Here is a 17,056-nt window from a genome sequence, read left to right on the forward strand (position 1 = left end):
TTCTAATTGGCCGCAAAGGGTGCACTCCTCCTTGGGATGAGATGTCACCTTCCTGTAATAAATTTTTTGGCCACATCCAATGTTTTTGTATATGATATTCAATTAGTTTGCGAATACAATGCATGATCGATATACACTTTTCCTACCATTTGCTCAAATTTTGATATCTCCTTATTGATGATCTCTGATCAAAGTGTCATACATGTTCTATATACAATCGATGTTTTCGTCTAATTGAGAGCTTACACTGAGAGCAAGGACATGGGACACACTGATTAAGATATGCTTCACGATCTTGAACATCATAGCCTTCATCGTTTTCCATTTGGCCTACGTTACAACAAACAATTTGTTTTTGTTATCATTGTTTTTTTCTTTTTTAATTTGTTTGAGAAGGTATTTCTTCTCTTGTAACTCAACAAAATTAACGTATGTAAAGTCTCCACCCACCTACGGACGGCGGGCCTACAGTATGTAAAGTCTAATATGCTATGCATTGGTACGAGGGAGTAGCTATCCTATGTTGGAGTGTTTCCCTATCCCGTGGTATTGCACTAGACCTCACCACGTTTTTTCCTTTATGTGCACCTTTAACAAAACCTCTCTCTCTCTCTGTACTAATACCACTACTATTACTAGTACACGCCTTTCTGAAGCATCGAACGCACCCAAGATCCACCCTAAATAAAACCTCTCTCTCTCTCTCTCTCTCTCTCTCTCTCTCTCTCTCTCTCTTTGTACTACTACCACCACCACCACCACCACCACCACCACTTCTATTACCACCACCACCACCACTACTACTCTACTATTACTACTACTACAAACAAGAAAAGAAGAAGTTAAAGACAAGATCTTACCCTCTCTTTGTTTTTTATCCATTCATTCTTCTCTTTCCCTCACTCTCTCTCTCTTTCTCTCTTTCTTTATTATGTTTCATGTTTATTCCCTCTCTCTCTCTCTCGTTCCTTCTTTCTTTTTCTCTCTTCCTCTTCCTCTCCATCTCTCATTTCCTTTAACAAAACCTCTCTCTCTCTCTCTCTCTCTCTCTCCCTCTCTCTCTCTCTCTCTCTCTCTCTCTACTACTACTACTACTACTACTACTACTACTACTACTACTACTACTACTACTACTACTACTACTACTACTACTACTACTACTACTACTACTACTACTACTACTACTACTACTACTACTACTACTACTACTACTACTACTACTACTACTACTACTACTACTACTACTACTACTACTACTACTACTACTACTACTACTACTACTACTACTACTACTACTACTACTACTACTACTACTACTACTACTACTACTACTACTACTACTACTACTACTACTACTACTACTACTACTACTACTACTACTACTACTACTACTACTACTACTACTACTACTACTACTACCACCACCACCACCACTACCAACAACAAGAAAAGAAGAAAAAACTACTACTACTACTACTACGAAGAAAAAACAACAACAACAATTACTACTACTACTACTGCTGTTGCTGCTGCTGCTGCTACAAACCGAAGAAAAAGAAATTAAAGAACAAGATCCTACCCTCTCTTTGTTTTTCATCCATTCATTTTCCTCTCTCCCTCCCTCTCTCTCTCTTTCTCTCTTTCTTTATTATGTTTCATGTTTTTTCCCTCTCTCTCTTGTTCCTTCTTTCTTTTTATCTCTTCCTCTCCCTCTCTCATTTCCTCTCTTTCTCTCTCAGTACACATCATTTTTAACAAAAACAAGCAAAAGAAAAGGAGGAAAAACAAAAACAAACCAAGAGGGAATAATGCGCACCACAAAGGCCCAAGGATGGATTTGGCATCTCCTCTTTGCGACAGCGGCTCCTCTTCGCCCTCCGTTGTCGTACTGCTGCGCATCTGAGGTGTGGAATCCACCAAAAAGTTGTGTGTGTGACATTTGTTACTCTGTACATACTTAGTCGTTGTGTTTGCATTTTTGTTCTGCATGGGCAATATAGTGGAGAGGGGTTTGGAGCAAGAGGAACTTATCTGTAATGCTCTGGTTGACATGTATGCAAAATCTGGCATGCTTGGAAAAGCCCAAGAAGTATTTGACAATATTTCAGCTCGAGATGTCATATCATGGAGTGCATTGATTACAGGTTATGTTCAACATGGATATGATGAGCAAGCAGTGATGTGTTTTGTACAGATGTAGCTTGAAGGCATGTCTCCAAATGGTGTTACATTTGTTTGTAGCTTGAAAGCCTGTATTAGCATAGGATCCATGAATGCAGGCAAACAATTATATATGGAGGTTGTGAAGAGAGGTTTGGAAGTGAATATATTTGTGGGAAGCATAGTGGTGGATATGTTTGGGAAGTTTGGCTCAGTTTCAGAAGCACAGGAAACACTTGAACAACTACAAGGTAAAGATATAGTGCCATGGAATGCCATGATAACTTGCTACATTGATAATGGCTATGGCAATGAAGCATTAGCTTTTGAACAAATGCAGCTTGAAAGTCTATGGTATGGTAAGAGCAATAGAAAGAGGCCAGCAATTATTCATCAATTGTTTCATTATACATGGTTTAGAGAGTAGCCCCTGTATTGGAGGTGCTGCAATAGATATGTTCTGCAAATGTGGCTTACTAGCAGAAGTACATGAGGTGCTTAACAAGCTGCCAGTTTGAGATGTGGTTGTGTGGAGTGTGTTGATTGCAGGGTACGTTGAATATGGACTTGCTAGTGAAGCACTGCACTACTTCAAAGTAGGATGATGTTACTTTCGACCTGCTTTTTGGATTCAGGTGGAAGAGAGTGATAAAAAAGGGGACGACCTTATTCGAAAACATGGGGTGTTTTGGCAGCAATGCACATACTTGTGGCAGAAGACAATCCTATATTGCAAAGATTAACAAAGACACAATTGATTCGTTTAGGGGCAACGGTTGAGTGTGTTGATAATGGTGCCGAGGTTGCACGACAGGTTCTAAAGCACCTATATCGTGGAAAAGTTTCTTCCTCTAAGGAAGATGGGAGGCTTTCAAAAAATCAAGCAGAAGAACGAACAGAGTCAAAAGAGGGCTTTTGACTTGGTCCTCATGGATTGTGAGATGCCCATTTTAACTGGTTATGAAGCAACCCAACGGATTTGAATGGAAGAAAATAGATATGGTGTTCGAACTCCTGTTATTGCACTGACAGCTCATGCAATGGCCCAGGATGAAAAGAAGTGCATTGAAGCAGGAATGGATTTTTATTTAACCAAACCACTGGGCATAATCATCGAAGGAAAATAATCTCAAACCACATAAAGAGGCATTTCTTGACAATGGGTTCCAATGGGCATGCCATCATGAAAAAGAAACTATGCTTTATGCTGCTAAATTCCCTCCCAATATATGCTTTTCAAGCATCAGATGCATCCTCTCAATCAATGTCTGTGTATGAAAGTTTGAAAGGTGCATGGGGGGGAATGCTGAAATGGCGGTCTTGCTATTTTGCATTATAAAGGGCCTCCAATTTGGCTGGAGACTAGTTTGTGCTGGTCATGTTTTGTTCCTTGGTCACATAGTCTTTATCAGATCATGAGCTCTACCTAAGGAAGATTCGAAGGACACTCAGTCTGGTTCTGGGATTCAGCAACAACTGATTTGAATTACTTCTTTGGCATTATTTCCTTTAGAGAATACAAAATTTAAGTACAGTCAGCCAGCAAGATGATGCAATCATTGATGGACCCATATATGGATTTCAAAGTGGAGATTGACTGTCCAAGTAGAGAAGAATGCAGTGTGACTGCAATAGATTGGACTTCATGAGTTTGCTGCTTTGCTATGGAATGGGTGGATGTACAAATTTTATGCCAAGTCTCATGTGGACATTCTCAGAATGACTAAAAGCAGTATACATTGTTTGTATTTACTGGAAGGATGTTATTGATTGTAGTGTACATGTAAGCAATCAAGTTTCATGTTTCATGGGAAGAAAAGGTGTATGAATACTCCAGTATTCGAGTAGATTTTCCACAGCAGATTCACTTGAATGGGCATCTAACTTCTCTACAAAATGCAGTGTTTTCTACCATCCAGAGTATGAACATGCTCTCTGTTTTCTGTCGCTTTTGCTATTCACAAATTCTCTCATCTTGCTTATTTGTATGATTGATCTTCTATCCTAAAATTAGTCAAGGTCCTCTGTGGTCGCGACTTTGCTTTTGAAAACCCTTTGTCATCTTTGGTGAACCCAACGTGAAAGCGTTGCATGTAAATTTTAGGATGGGAGATACTTCAGCATCAGTTTCAGCCTCTTCTACGATTCGTGCTTTGTCCTCTACTTCAGCTTCATCATCGACTTCTGCTTCAAGTACTTCTACAGATGATTTAAAGAAAATTTTGTAGAATATGTCTATGTATATGCAGCTTCAAAATCAGCAGACACAATTATATATGCAGTAGCAGCAGCAGTTACATCAACAACAGTTGTCTCAACAAAGGCAACTATATTCGGAGCATGAGAATGAAATTAGTGCGACTAAGGCGATTGAAGCAGTTGAGAATGAAAAGAAGTTATTTGATGGCCGTAATGTATCAGCTTATTTGAAGACGTATGAGATCAAGATGGGATTTTTTGGAGTACCAACAGGACTTAAGATAAATATTTTCTTCGCCTTGTCACACCCGCCTTGAGGGTAAAAGTGATTGATATTTTCCTTCAAAATTCGCATTGGCAAGATTTTAAGAAGGCCCTAAAAGAGGAGTATTTTCTTGAGGACTTTGGGATGGCTACATGGCGATCATTCCGAGACTGGGTCTACATGCCAAACAAAGGTCTAGCTGCTTCAAAATTGATACGAGAATTTGAAGAGATGTATAGTTAGCTTGATGCTATTGAACAAAGAGCATTGAATGTTGACAAAGTTGAGATTTTCTTGCAAGCTGTGGATCCTGCTCTTCAGGAAGAATTAGGAGAGCTTCTTGAGGATTGAACGAAGCCTATGGGTCTTAAAACAAATTGGCAAGATGCCCAAGATGCGGTCTCGACTTTGACCAAGAGGCGGATATGGAAGACCCGCCTATAGAATGGATCTATGACACAGACGTCGTCTTCTGCTCCTATGTCTGCTTCTACCCCTGTCATTTCTTCTCTTCCTCAGCCAGATTCTTGGCCTATGCCAGTGCCTACTGTTTCTAATCCTCCTGTTCCTCCTGTTCCAAGACCGATGCCGACTCCTTCTGCTCCAAAACCATCCGCTCCGTCGGTTCCTTCCTCTCTTGATGACATAATCAAAGGCATAACGGATTTGACACCGGAGTCAGTTAAAGAAAAATTGGTGTGAAAATTGAAAGAGCAATTTGCTTCAACCATGCCTACTATTTCTTCTAGTGCTCCTAGTGCACCTAGAAGTGCTCCTAGTGCACCTAGGAGAGATCAAAGATGTATTTGGTGTGATAGTACGGACCATTAGCATTGCAGGGATTGTGAATCTTTTCAAGATGCAAGGAGGAAGAATTCGGTATTTTGGGGACAAGATGGCAAGATTTGGTTGACTGAAACAGGAGCTCCGCTTGCTACCAATTTTGAAAAAGGCGAAATGAAGAAATTAGTAGATAACATGGCTGCGTATACTTCTTATGTGGCAGCTAGAGGAGATGCTTTTGCATATGGAGTCCAGATTGAGAAAGGTCCAGAGAGTCAGTCAACATTTGGACATATGCTTTGGAGATGGCAAACAAGGGGAAAATTCAGCAGACTGTTTTGACTAGTGCAGGTTCTAGCATCAGATCTGAGACAGGTTGGGATTCGCTTGTTGACAGGTATACTATTTATGCCTACTTGGCTAAGTCTTAGGGAGCAGATGTACTTGTTGAGGAGAAGCGTAAGAGAGATGAAGAGAATCCAAATGCAGCTAAAAAGACTAGAGGGGGTGAGTTTGTTACTCCACCTACTACTGCAGGGCCATCTTTGAGACCAGGGCCAGAACGACAAATGGAAGATGCTCAAAAGAAAGAAAAGATGTAGGAACCTAGACAGAGAAAGCAGCCAGGATTTAGATTAATGTCCGATATTGAGACATCTACGGACATGAAGAAAATCTTTAATAATAAGATACTTGGCAGTGAGGTGACTTTTACTATTTCTGAGGTTTTGGGCATCTCGAAAAGAGAGTTTCAAGATAAGTTCCAAGAAGTCATGAAGAGGAAAAGACATACATTGCCCACTACTAATACACAAGGAGTTTTGATTGGGGAGTTGGATGAGGATGAGGATGAGGTTATGGTTGAGAATGCTTCTGTTTTTCCGCAAATAGAGAAGAGGGTTCAGCCTATGCATTATGTTGAAACTGATGAGCCTATCTTGGTACCGCGTAGTCATTTTTCGCGGAGTCATTGGGCTAGGGCAACTACAGAAACAATGGTAAAAATTGGAGAGAAATAGGTGCCTTATGTTGCTTTGGTGGATCATGGTTCAGAGATTAATCTCATAGTTCATGGAGTTTATGAAAGTAATAGATGGCCTATGGATGCAGAGCATGGGTGGCGTATGAGAGCCGCCAACAATACTGCAAGTGATTTGTATGTTGTCTGTCCTAGTGTCAGGATTTCTATTGGAGATGTTGAGGAGGATTTCCATTTCTTTGTGCAGGATTCATGCTCTTACCCCATAATCCTAGGATAGCCATTCATCATAGAGATGCGCATGGAGACAAAAGTAATGGATGATGGATCTGCTTATGCACAGATTCACAGTAAAGATGGTATGAGAGCAGTCTAGTTTATGACTGTGTGTGTAAATCACGCTAGAAACAGGGATACTCTTTGAGATGCACCTTTGACCACTGTGAGGGATTCAGGTTTTCATTAGGTACTGCTATTCCGCGAGACAATGGTGGTACATAGCAGAGGAGATTGGAGTTCTCGCCTCTTGGAAGCAGTGTTTTCTCCTCTAATTTTGTTGGAATTTCAGCAAACAGTTCGATGAGTTATCAAAAGATTTCTTAGTTGCCTAGAGCTGCCAGGCAGTACATATGTAGGAAGGAAACATATTTGAAAAATGCAAGTATTTTAGAGGATGACGAGCATATAGATGGGATGTGGGATAGTACGGTTTGTGCAAATATGATGACAGAGATGGAAAATATGCTGAAAACTGATATGCAAAGTTGTCACAGTAAAGTATCAGTGCAGTCCCTGGACATGTCATGAAATTTCAGATTTTGTGTCACAGATAGAGTCAGAGGCTAAGGTGACTCAGCAAAAAGTGTTGAGTGCTGAAGAAATTCAGCAAACAGAGTTTTCGGCTGATTATGATCAGCCTACAGAGACATAGAGGGCTGAAAACTTTTAGCCAATAGAGTTTACTGCTGAAATATTTCAGCATCCAGAGTTTAGGGTTGTTCCTATGCAGTCTATAGAGCAGAGGGCTAAGGATATTCAGCCACCAGAGTGTAGAATTGCTGATTTACAACAAGATTTGAGTAATGCAGAGGATCATAATGAAGCCAGGGTTGACACAAAATACAAGACGCATAAGAAGGTGAAGCCGATAGCTGGACCGCTTCCACCTAATAGTGATCAGCAAATAGAGAGGGCTGCCAAGCAGCCAATTTTGAGGAATTGAGAGCATATAGGCCACAAATTTTCAGCAGAGACTCTTGCTAAATTAAAAAATGGAAATGATGATTTCTTGCTATCCTCAGAGAAGCAGTGCTTTCATGATATGCTTGAGCAACATGGAAGGGGGTTTGCTTTCTTTTCGCATGAGATTGGATGTGTGAATCCGGATATTGTTGCCCCTATCCGACCTATTCCAGTGCCTAGAACACACCTGCCAAAGATAGTTGACTTGTTGAATGAGAAAATCAGGATGGGAATCCTAGAACCGTCATCTGCACTATACTCAAATAGGTGGTTTACGGTTCCAAAGAAGAATGGTACTCTCTGATTTATACAGGACATGCAGCCAGTAAACAGAGTTACTATCAGGAATGTTGGTATAGGTCCAGTTGTGGATGAGTTTGCAGAAGCATTTGCTAGACATGCCATCTATTCTTTAGGTGACTTGTATTCAGGATATGATCAGTTTCAGCTGGCTTTGGAAAGCAGGGATATAACCACTATGAGAACTCCTATTGGGCTTGTTAGGATGTGTACCTTGCCTCAAGGTGCCACTAATTATGTCGCGCATATGATGAATGCCATGCATAAGGTCCTTCGAGAGTACATACCTCAGCTTACCATGCCTTTCTTGGATGATGTTCCCATTAAGGGGTGTGTAGAAGAAGAGAAGAATGAGAGTCTAAATGAGTAGGGATGTAGATATTTTGTGGCTGATCATATTTCAGCTTGTGAAAAGATTTTGGCCAGGTTAGAAGAAGTGAACTTGACACTATTAGGGCAGGAATCTGTTTTTGGAGTAAATGAGGTCGTCATTGTTGGACATATGTGTGGGTATTATGGCAGGAAACCTTCACCTAAGAAGGTGGATGCTATAGGTAAGATTACGTAGTATTGTTCTACCACTTTAGAGGTACGGAGATTCATTAGAGCCTGTGTGCTTTACATGATTTGGATACCCCATTTTGCACACATAGAAGATTGTTTATATCAGCTACTTCGAAAGGGGCAGAAATTTTATTGGGATGAGAGCCACACTAGAGCCATGTGAAAATTGAAGAAATTATTGCAAATTGTTCCTACTCTCAGGAAAGCGGATTATAATTGTGGAAGGCCTATTGTATTGACAGTTGACACTAGTCCGATTGGCATAGGTTAGGCTGTGGGTCAAGATGATGCAGATGGAAACAGGTATGCTATTCTATTTGGGGTGAAAGTCCTAAACGAGAGACAGAGGAGGTACCCGCAAATCAAGAGGGAGTTACTGGGAATTTTTACGGCTCTCAAATGTGACAAGGAGTACTTTATTGGAGCCCTAGTTGTGGTAGAGACAGATTGCTTGCCATTGATAGGTATGATTACGAGTTGATCTACTCCGGATATAGCTATGCTGAGATGGATTGCATACATCAAGTCATTAAATCTAGAATTTAAACACATAGCAGGGAAGGATAATCCAGTGGCGGATATGCTGTCTAGAGCGAGATATGATGATGAGGAGACACTACTTGCAAAAGAGGATGATGCAAAAATTTCAGCCGCCGCTATGGGTGATCATGTTTGCCATGTCTATGATATTGTGGCCTTCATAGAAGAACTCTATGTTGGAGATTGGTTGCAGATTGGCAAGTACCTTAGTACTAAGCAAAAGAGATGAATGGACAGACGAAGCGTTCAAGAAGATCAGAAGAAAATCCTATGGTTATTTTCTCAAGGACGGATTTCTTTGGAAGCACCCGAAGAAAAGAGGAGGATTACCCTTGCGGGTTGTCTGCAATAAAGAGACCTAGTTACAAGTGATGAGAGAGTTTCATGAGAATCCTTGGGCTGGTCATAGAGGAGTGTGGGCTACTTATGAGAAAATCAAGGAGAAATATTGGTGGAAAGGCATGTACAGAGATGTTTCTTGCTTTGTAGAGACTTGCAGAGACTGTCAGATGTATTCCATAGTGCGTCATCGAGATGAGCTTCATCCGACCTATCCGCTATGCATTCATTATAAGTGGGTAGTTGACTTGGTTACTATGCCGATGGGTCTATGGCAAATGAGATATATTGTTTTGGCTAGAGAGGATCTTACCAATCATGTTGAGGGCAGACCTTTGAGAACGAAGACCACTAGTGCAGTGTGTAAGTTCTTATTGGAAGAAATTTTCTATAGGTATGGTTGTATTGGTAAGATTAGTGCAGATCGCGGTGAATTGGATGCAAATGAAGCTACTGAGTTTTTCCCTCAACTAGGAATCAAGTTGGCTCTAACCACAGCATACAATCCAGAGGGAAATGGAAAGAGTGAAAGAGGGCATCCGCCAATAGTGAAAGCATCAACCAAAGCATGCAAAGGACGGATTGGAGAATGGCCGAGACTTCTACCATTTGCTTTGTGGGATGATCATACGACTCACAATGTTATCACAGGATATATGCCCGCAGAGTTGATGTATGGTCAGAAACCGATTATGCTGACTGAGACTTGTACTTTAACTTGGTTAGTTTTACCTTGGCAGGAGGATTTGATGAGAGAGGAGCTCTTAGCTCTTCGGATCCAGCAGTTGGAGAGAAGACCAGAGGATATTCAGCTAGCTATTGATAGGTTGAAGGTTGATAGACTTAGAAATAAGGACAGGTTTGATAGTAGGCATCGCTTGCGGCCTAGAGCAATAGAAGAGGGAGACTGGGTATTAGTCTTTGATAGTAGCCTTGAAAATCAGCATACTGCACTTCAGAAGATGGTGAAAAGATGGTTTGGGCCATACATAGTCAGACATGTCTTTGATAATGCAACATATGAGCTTAAGAATTGGATTGGACAGTGCTTAGAGTGCCCATTGCAGGAAAAAGAATCAAGATTTTCAAAAAAAGAGATGATGAGGATTATGCATTGGAAGAATTTGCAAGAGAAGAGCAACGAGAAGAAACTCCAGTAGAAGAGACACATGATATGACAGATAACCTTGCTGATATACCGGAAATAGTCAATGAAGAGATTGATATGTTCCTGGAACTTGACAACAATGATCATGGGTAGTTGTCCCATCCGGAGGATGCGTAGGATCAGAGGGGGTGGATGTCGTATTGCTATGCCTTCGAGGTGTGGAATCCACCAAAAAGTTGTGTGTGTGACATTTGTTACTTTGTACATACTTAGTCGTTGTGTTTGCATTTTTGTTCTGCATGGGCAATATAGTGGAGAGGGGTTTGGAGCAAGAGGAACTTATCTGTAATGCTTTGGTTGACATGTATGCAAAATCTGGCATGCTTGGAAAAGCCCAAGAAGTATTTGACAATATTTCAGCTCGAGATGTCATATCATGGAGTGCGTTGATTACAGGTTATGTTCAACATGGATATGATGAGCAAGCAGTGATGTGTTTTGTACAGATGCAGCTTAAAGATATGTCTCCAAATGTTGTTACATTTGTTTGTAGCTTGAAAGCCTGTATTAGCATAGGATACATGAATGTAGGCAAACAATTATATATGGAGTTTGTGAAGAGAGGTTTGGAAGTGAATATATTTATGGGAAGCATAGTGGTGGATATGTTTGGGAAGTTTGGCTCAGTTTCAGAAGCACATGAAACACTTGAACAACTACAGGGTAAAGATATAGTGCCGTGGAATGCCATGATAACTTGCTACATTGATAATGGCTATGGCAATGAAGCATTAGCTTGTTTTGTACAGATGCAGCTTGAAAGCTTGTGGTATGGTAAGAACAATAGAAAGAGGCCAGCAATTATTCAATTGTTTCATTATACATGGTTTAGAGAGCAGCCCCTGTATTGGAGGCACTGCAATAGATATGTTCTGCAAATGTGGCTTACTAGCAGAAGCACATGAGGTGCTTAACAAGCTACCAGTTCAAGATGTGGTTGTGTGGAGTGTGTTGATTACAAGGTATGCTGAATATGGACTTGCTAGTGAAGCACTGCACTACTTCAAATTAATGCGGCTGGAAGGAATTTCTGGAGATGCTGTCACTTATGTGTATGCCATAAAAGCTTGCGGGACCAGAGAGATTCTTTTTAGTGGATGATGTTGCTTTCGACCTGCTTTTTTGGATTCGGGTGGAGAAGAGCGATCAAAAAGGGGACGACCTTATTCGAAAACGTGGGGTGTTTTGGCAGCAATGCACATACTTGTGGCAGAAGACAATCCTATATTGCAAAGATTAACAAAGACACAATTGATTCGTTTAGGGGCAACAGTTGAGTGTGTTGATAATCGTCGAGGCTGCATGACTGGTTCTAGAGCACCTATACCGTGGAAAAGTTTCTTCCTCTGAGGAAGATGGGAGGCTTTCAAAAAACCAATCAAAAGAACGAACAGAGTCAAAAAAGAGTCGGGATTTTGACTTGGTCCTCATGGATTATGAGATGCCCATTTTAAATGGTTATGAAGCAACCCAGTGGATTCGAATGGAAGAAAATAGATATGGTGTTCGAACTCCTGTTATTGCACTAACAGCTCATGCAATGGCCCAGGATGAAAAGAAGTGCATTGAAGCAGGAATGGATTTTTATTTAACCAAACCATTGGCTATTGCATCTTTACTTGATGTGGTTAGCAAAATCATCGGAGGAAAATAATCTCAAACCACGTAAATAGGCATTTCTTGACAATGGGTTCCATTGGGCATGCCATCATGAAAAAGAAACTCTGCTTTATGTTGCTAAATTCCCTCCCAATATATGCTTTCCAAGCATCAGATGCATCCTCTCAATCAATGTCTGTGTATGAAAGTTTGAGGAGTGCATGGGGGGGAATGTTGAAATGGCGGTCCTCCTATTTTGAGGGCTTCTAGTTTGGCTAGAGACTAGTTTGTGCTTGTCATGTTTTGTTCCTTGGTCACACAGTCTTTATCAGATCATGAGCTCTACCTGAGGAAGATTCAAAGGACACTCAGTCTAGTTCTAGGATTCAGCAACAACTGCTTTGAATTAATTCATTGGCATTATTTCCTTCAAAGAATACAAAATTTAAGTACAATCAGCCAGCAAGATGATGCAATCATTAATGGACCCGTATATGGATTTCAAAGTGGAGATTGACTATCCAAGTAGAGAAGAATGCAGTGTGACTGCAATAGATTGGACTTCATGAGTTTGTATTTACTGCAATAGATTTGTATTTACTGGAAGGATGTATTTTCCACAGCAGATTCACTTGAATGGGCATCTAACTTCGCTGCAAAATGCAGTGTTTTCTACCATCCAGAGTATGAACATGCCCTCTATTTTTTGCCGCTTTTGCTGCTCACAAATCCTCTCATCTTGCTTATTCGTATTATTGATCTTCTATCCTGAAATTAGTCAAGGTCCTCTGTGGTCGCGACTTTGCTTTCGAAAACCCTTCGACACCGTGCACTTCCTTCTCTTCTTCGCAAATGGCGGCGGCGGAGAAACTCTCCTTCTCCCTCTTTCTCTCTTTCTCTCCCTCTCCCTCTCAAATGCAAGATGCAATTCGCTCTCCCTTTCACTTCCTCTTTTGCTCTTTCACGCAAAATGCCACTGTAATATTTCCCCCCCATGCTTTCCCTATGCCTTCCCCCATAAGAACCTCCCCTAAAAAAATTTAATTTTGAAACAATTTTGTTTACTCTCCCTCTCTCTCCCCCTACCGTCTGCATTGGCAGGGAGACAGGTGGTGGGGGAGAGGGGGGCATGCCACGACATGCCATTCATACCACGGAGGGCCCATGTCCATGTGAGCACTAAACCCCACCCACATAAGATTGAGTCATAGAATCCATGCCATGGACAAACTTGGAATGCCATCCCGTACCCTTTATGACACCGAGGGCAAGCATCCACGCAAAGAGAACCTCGCTCACATAAAGGCAATGAGGTACAAAGTATTAAGTCATAGAATCCACGTCGTGGAGGGTGCATGTCCATGTGAAGAGAACTCCAGGCACGTGGACATGACGCACAGAAGATCCGAGTCGTAGAATCCATGCCACGGCGGGTGGACTTCAAATGTTGTGGATGCTGACGAGGTAAGACAAGCATGAAAACCACACTAACACAAGTGATCTAGGGCAGGGAATGTGAAGAGAAGGTGATCAAACCACCCACATGAGCTAGACTAGATTAGCTGCATGGTGTGCGTAAGGACTTCGGGGCATGCCATGACACACAAGGGCCAAGGCCAAGAAAACCCCATCGAATAGAGCGGAAGGGGGACAAATCAGTGCGGCGGCGGATTAAATCTTAGTGGATCATAGCAGCAAGGCTACTCTGCCACTTACAATACCCGGCCACATATTTAAGTAGTCTGCAAAGGATTCATCCCCACGATCGTTCGGAATTTCCATTCAGAGTCCTCGAGGCGACCACTTTTGGCACCTTGAGGGAGACTCTCGACACATGCTCTCGGCGACACACAAGTGCCCCTACTATTAGTCAGGTAACAACCGGGGAGGTAGAGAGCACCGCATCTAGCATGGATTCTAACTTAGAGGCATTCAGTCATAATCCTACACATGGTAGCTTCGCGCCAGTGGCTTTTCAACCAAGCGCAATGACAATTTATGTGAATCAATGGTTCCTCTCGTACTAAGTTGAATTACTATTGCGGCACCGCTCATTAGTAGGGTAAAACTAACCTGTCTGTCTAAACCCAGCTCACGTTCCCTATTGGTGGGTGAACAATCCAACACTTGGTGAATTCTTCTTGGCAATGATAGGAAGAGCCGACATCAAAGGATCAAAAAGCAATGTCGCTATGAATGCTTGGCTGCCACAAGCCCATTATCCCTGTGGTAACTTTTTTGACACCTCTAGCTTCAAATTCAAAAATACTAAAGGATCGATAGGCCATGCTTTCACAATTTGTATTCGTACTGAAAATCAAAATCAAATGAGCTTTTACCCTTTTGTTCCACACGTGTTTCTGTTCTCGTTGAGCTCATCTTGGGACACCTGCATTATCTTTTAACAGATGTGCCGCCCCAACCAAACTCCCCACTTGACAATGTCTTCCACTTGGATCGGCACGCGAGCGCGCCTTAAGACCAGAAGCAGGGGCCGAGGCCTGCCTCCACCTCACGGAGTAAGTAACATAACGTTTAAAGTAGTTGTATTTCACTTGCGCCAAAGGCTTCCACTTATTCTACACTTCTCAAGTCATTTCACAAAGTTGGACTAGAGTCAAGCTCAACACGGTCTTCTTTCCCTGCTAATCTATGACTTTTGTAAGAAAACTGGGCATATTGAAAAAAAATTATATGCTAAGAAAAGGTCTCAAAGAGCATATCTTGCTACAGTCAAAGAAATGAATGCAACAATAAAGAAGAATAATAATAATAATAACCCTAAGAACAAAAGGATAGGACTTGCCAGTCCCTCTTGTGTAGCTCATTTTCTGATAGACTTTTTTAATTTTTAAAATGTGGACTTGCCTAATGTTCCCACCATAAGCTCCTATACTCCTCATGTAACCTCTGCACACTATAGCCTCTACACACTTAGTGAGGCCTTCTAACAACATCTAGCTTTGTATGGTTGGTTCTTTCCATCTCTACACTTAGCAAGGTTCTACTCATGACAACCTCTGTATACTCTGTGTCTTTCTTGGTTGTGATTGAGGGGTGTTGAGAAATGTGCAATGACATCCACCATAGCCTCTTTGCAAGGAACAAACAAGGCAAAGAAACGCATTGCAATTAAAGCCTTAGACTAGGTCATGTATGCATGGTTTATTAAAACCACAGTTGGTGAATACCATGGTCACTTTCCACCTTTCTCCACCTACCAATACCACCTACTCTAAGCCTATAAAAGGCACTCACCCCCACACTCATTCTATCGGTTATTTTCTCATCAATTGTACTTGCATTATGCTTGGATAATATGAGTTGGTCTTCTTTGTTAATGCTTCTGCCTCATTATGATTGTCTATTTGCTCATTAGAGATCCTCCTTAGTATGCATCCTCAATATTTTATCACCCTCCCCATCCCATTGCCTCCCTTGCCCACCTATGGTGGTGACCGCGCACCCCCCCACTAGGCAACCACCCACCTCTACGATGCCCACCACCCACCCAAAAAGGCCCCTACACTCCCCCCACCTGCCCATCCATTGCCCTCCTAAGGTTCCCACCCGCTCCCCTCCCCCCCCCCCCCCCCCCCCCCACGATACCCCACCCACCCCCTCTACCTTTTAAATTCTTACCCTTAAAATTTAAAAAAAAAACAATAGACAACATTCAAATTAAGTTTCATTTAATTTCACAAAAATAACCCCATTACAAAGTCCCCTATCCTCCTTCTCTGTATATATATATATATATATATATATATCTTTTTACCCCATTCACAAAAAAAGAAAAAAGAAAAACACCAAACACAAAACCACTCTACTCATAATTCCTATCACCCCTTTTCCCTCACCCTACCCCCGCGCTTGTTGGCCCCTCATCTTTTCGTTCGTCTTCCACGTATGATCCCCCTTTCCTTTGTGTCATGCGCGTGTGTGCCTTCTTAGGCCTTGTTCGCATGCGGGCTTTGTACATCTCATGATGTGTGTTTGTGATTGTGATTGTTCATACGCAAGGATGTATGTGCAGTTCTTTCCATGGGGTGATGTTTACATGGAGCTGACACTCAACCCATTCCCAGGTAGATTTTTTGAATTTTTAAATCTCTCAAAATTGAAAAACAATAAAAAACACATGAAAACTTACAAAAAACATATAAATGCATAAATTTTTTATTAAAATGCCAACTAGATATTTAAATATTCTAAAATATTTGCTAAAAGGATTTTATATTTTTTGGAAAATTTCAAAATAATTCTCAGTTAGCAATGCGAATAGAAATTTTAAAAATATTGAAAAGCCATTAATTTCATGGAAATTTATCAAAGAAATATTTAAAATTTATTTTTAAAAAATTCTTAAATTTTTCTAGAAAATCATACACACCTTTCTATATATTTTTAGATCACTTACATGTGCTAAAGTGATCAAAATTAATTGGCAACCAATTAATTGAATAAGAAGCCCTTATTTCACATGTGAATTCATTGCAAAATTCTTTTTCCACTCTGAAAATGGCTAAAATTTTCTAGAAAACTTTGAAAAATCCATCGAACTTGTGTGCTTAAATTTCAACCCATAATTTTTATTTTTAAAAAAATATTAATCCAATATTCATATCCAAATTCATTAATATTTGGGAAAAATTTCAACTTGTTAGATTTTCATGTTAGATTACATTGTGGTTGCATTCTCTCTATTACTGAGAATGCATTCAAATTGTGCTTCCATACATATCCCTCCCAAGTATTTTTTATTTTTTTAAAATTTTCTACTCAAAATCCACAATGAATTATTAGAAGAAATCAAGATCACTAGGTGTTTCACATGTGTTCCTGTCACATATACACCTATTTTTTAAATTAAAATCAACCCACCATTCACTTAGCATGCACTGCGTATGCTACAGAC

At 40.8% G+C, this 17,056-nt stretch overlaps 1 protein-coding gene and 1 pseudogene across 1 annotated transcript; one reads left to right on the plus strand and one right to left on the minus strand.

Annotated features, from left to right (window-relative positions):
* Positions 1–2,269: 2,269 nt before the first annotated feature.
* Positions 2,270–11,640, plus strand: LOC148034716 (pentatricopeptide repeat-containing protein At5g55740, chloroplastic-like). Its single transcript, XM_087680702.1, has 3 exons — positions 2,270–2,519; positions 10,936–11,313; positions 11,372–11,640. The coding sequence occupies exons 1-3, from the start codon at positions 2,270–2,272 to the stop codon at positions 11,638–11,640; spliced, it is 897 nt and encodes a 298-aa protein (XP_087536828.1).
* A 2,150-nt stretch (positions 11,641–13,790) lies between these two features.
* LOC148034717 (25S ribosomal RNA) lies at positions 13,791–14,790 on the minus strand (annotated as a pseudogene).
* Between the last annotated feature and the right edge of the window lie 2,266 nt (positions 14,791–17,056).

Source organism: Lygodium microphyllum, chromosome 6 (assembly GCF_053477565.2).
Source record: "Lygodium microphyllum isolate KBCC chromosome 6, Lygodium_microphyllum_v1.1.10, whole genome shotgun sequence".
Classification (NCBI taxonomy): domain Eukaryota; kingdom Viridiplantae; phylum Streptophyta; class Polypodiopsida; order Schizaeales; family Lygodiaceae; genus Lygodium; species Lygodium microphyllum.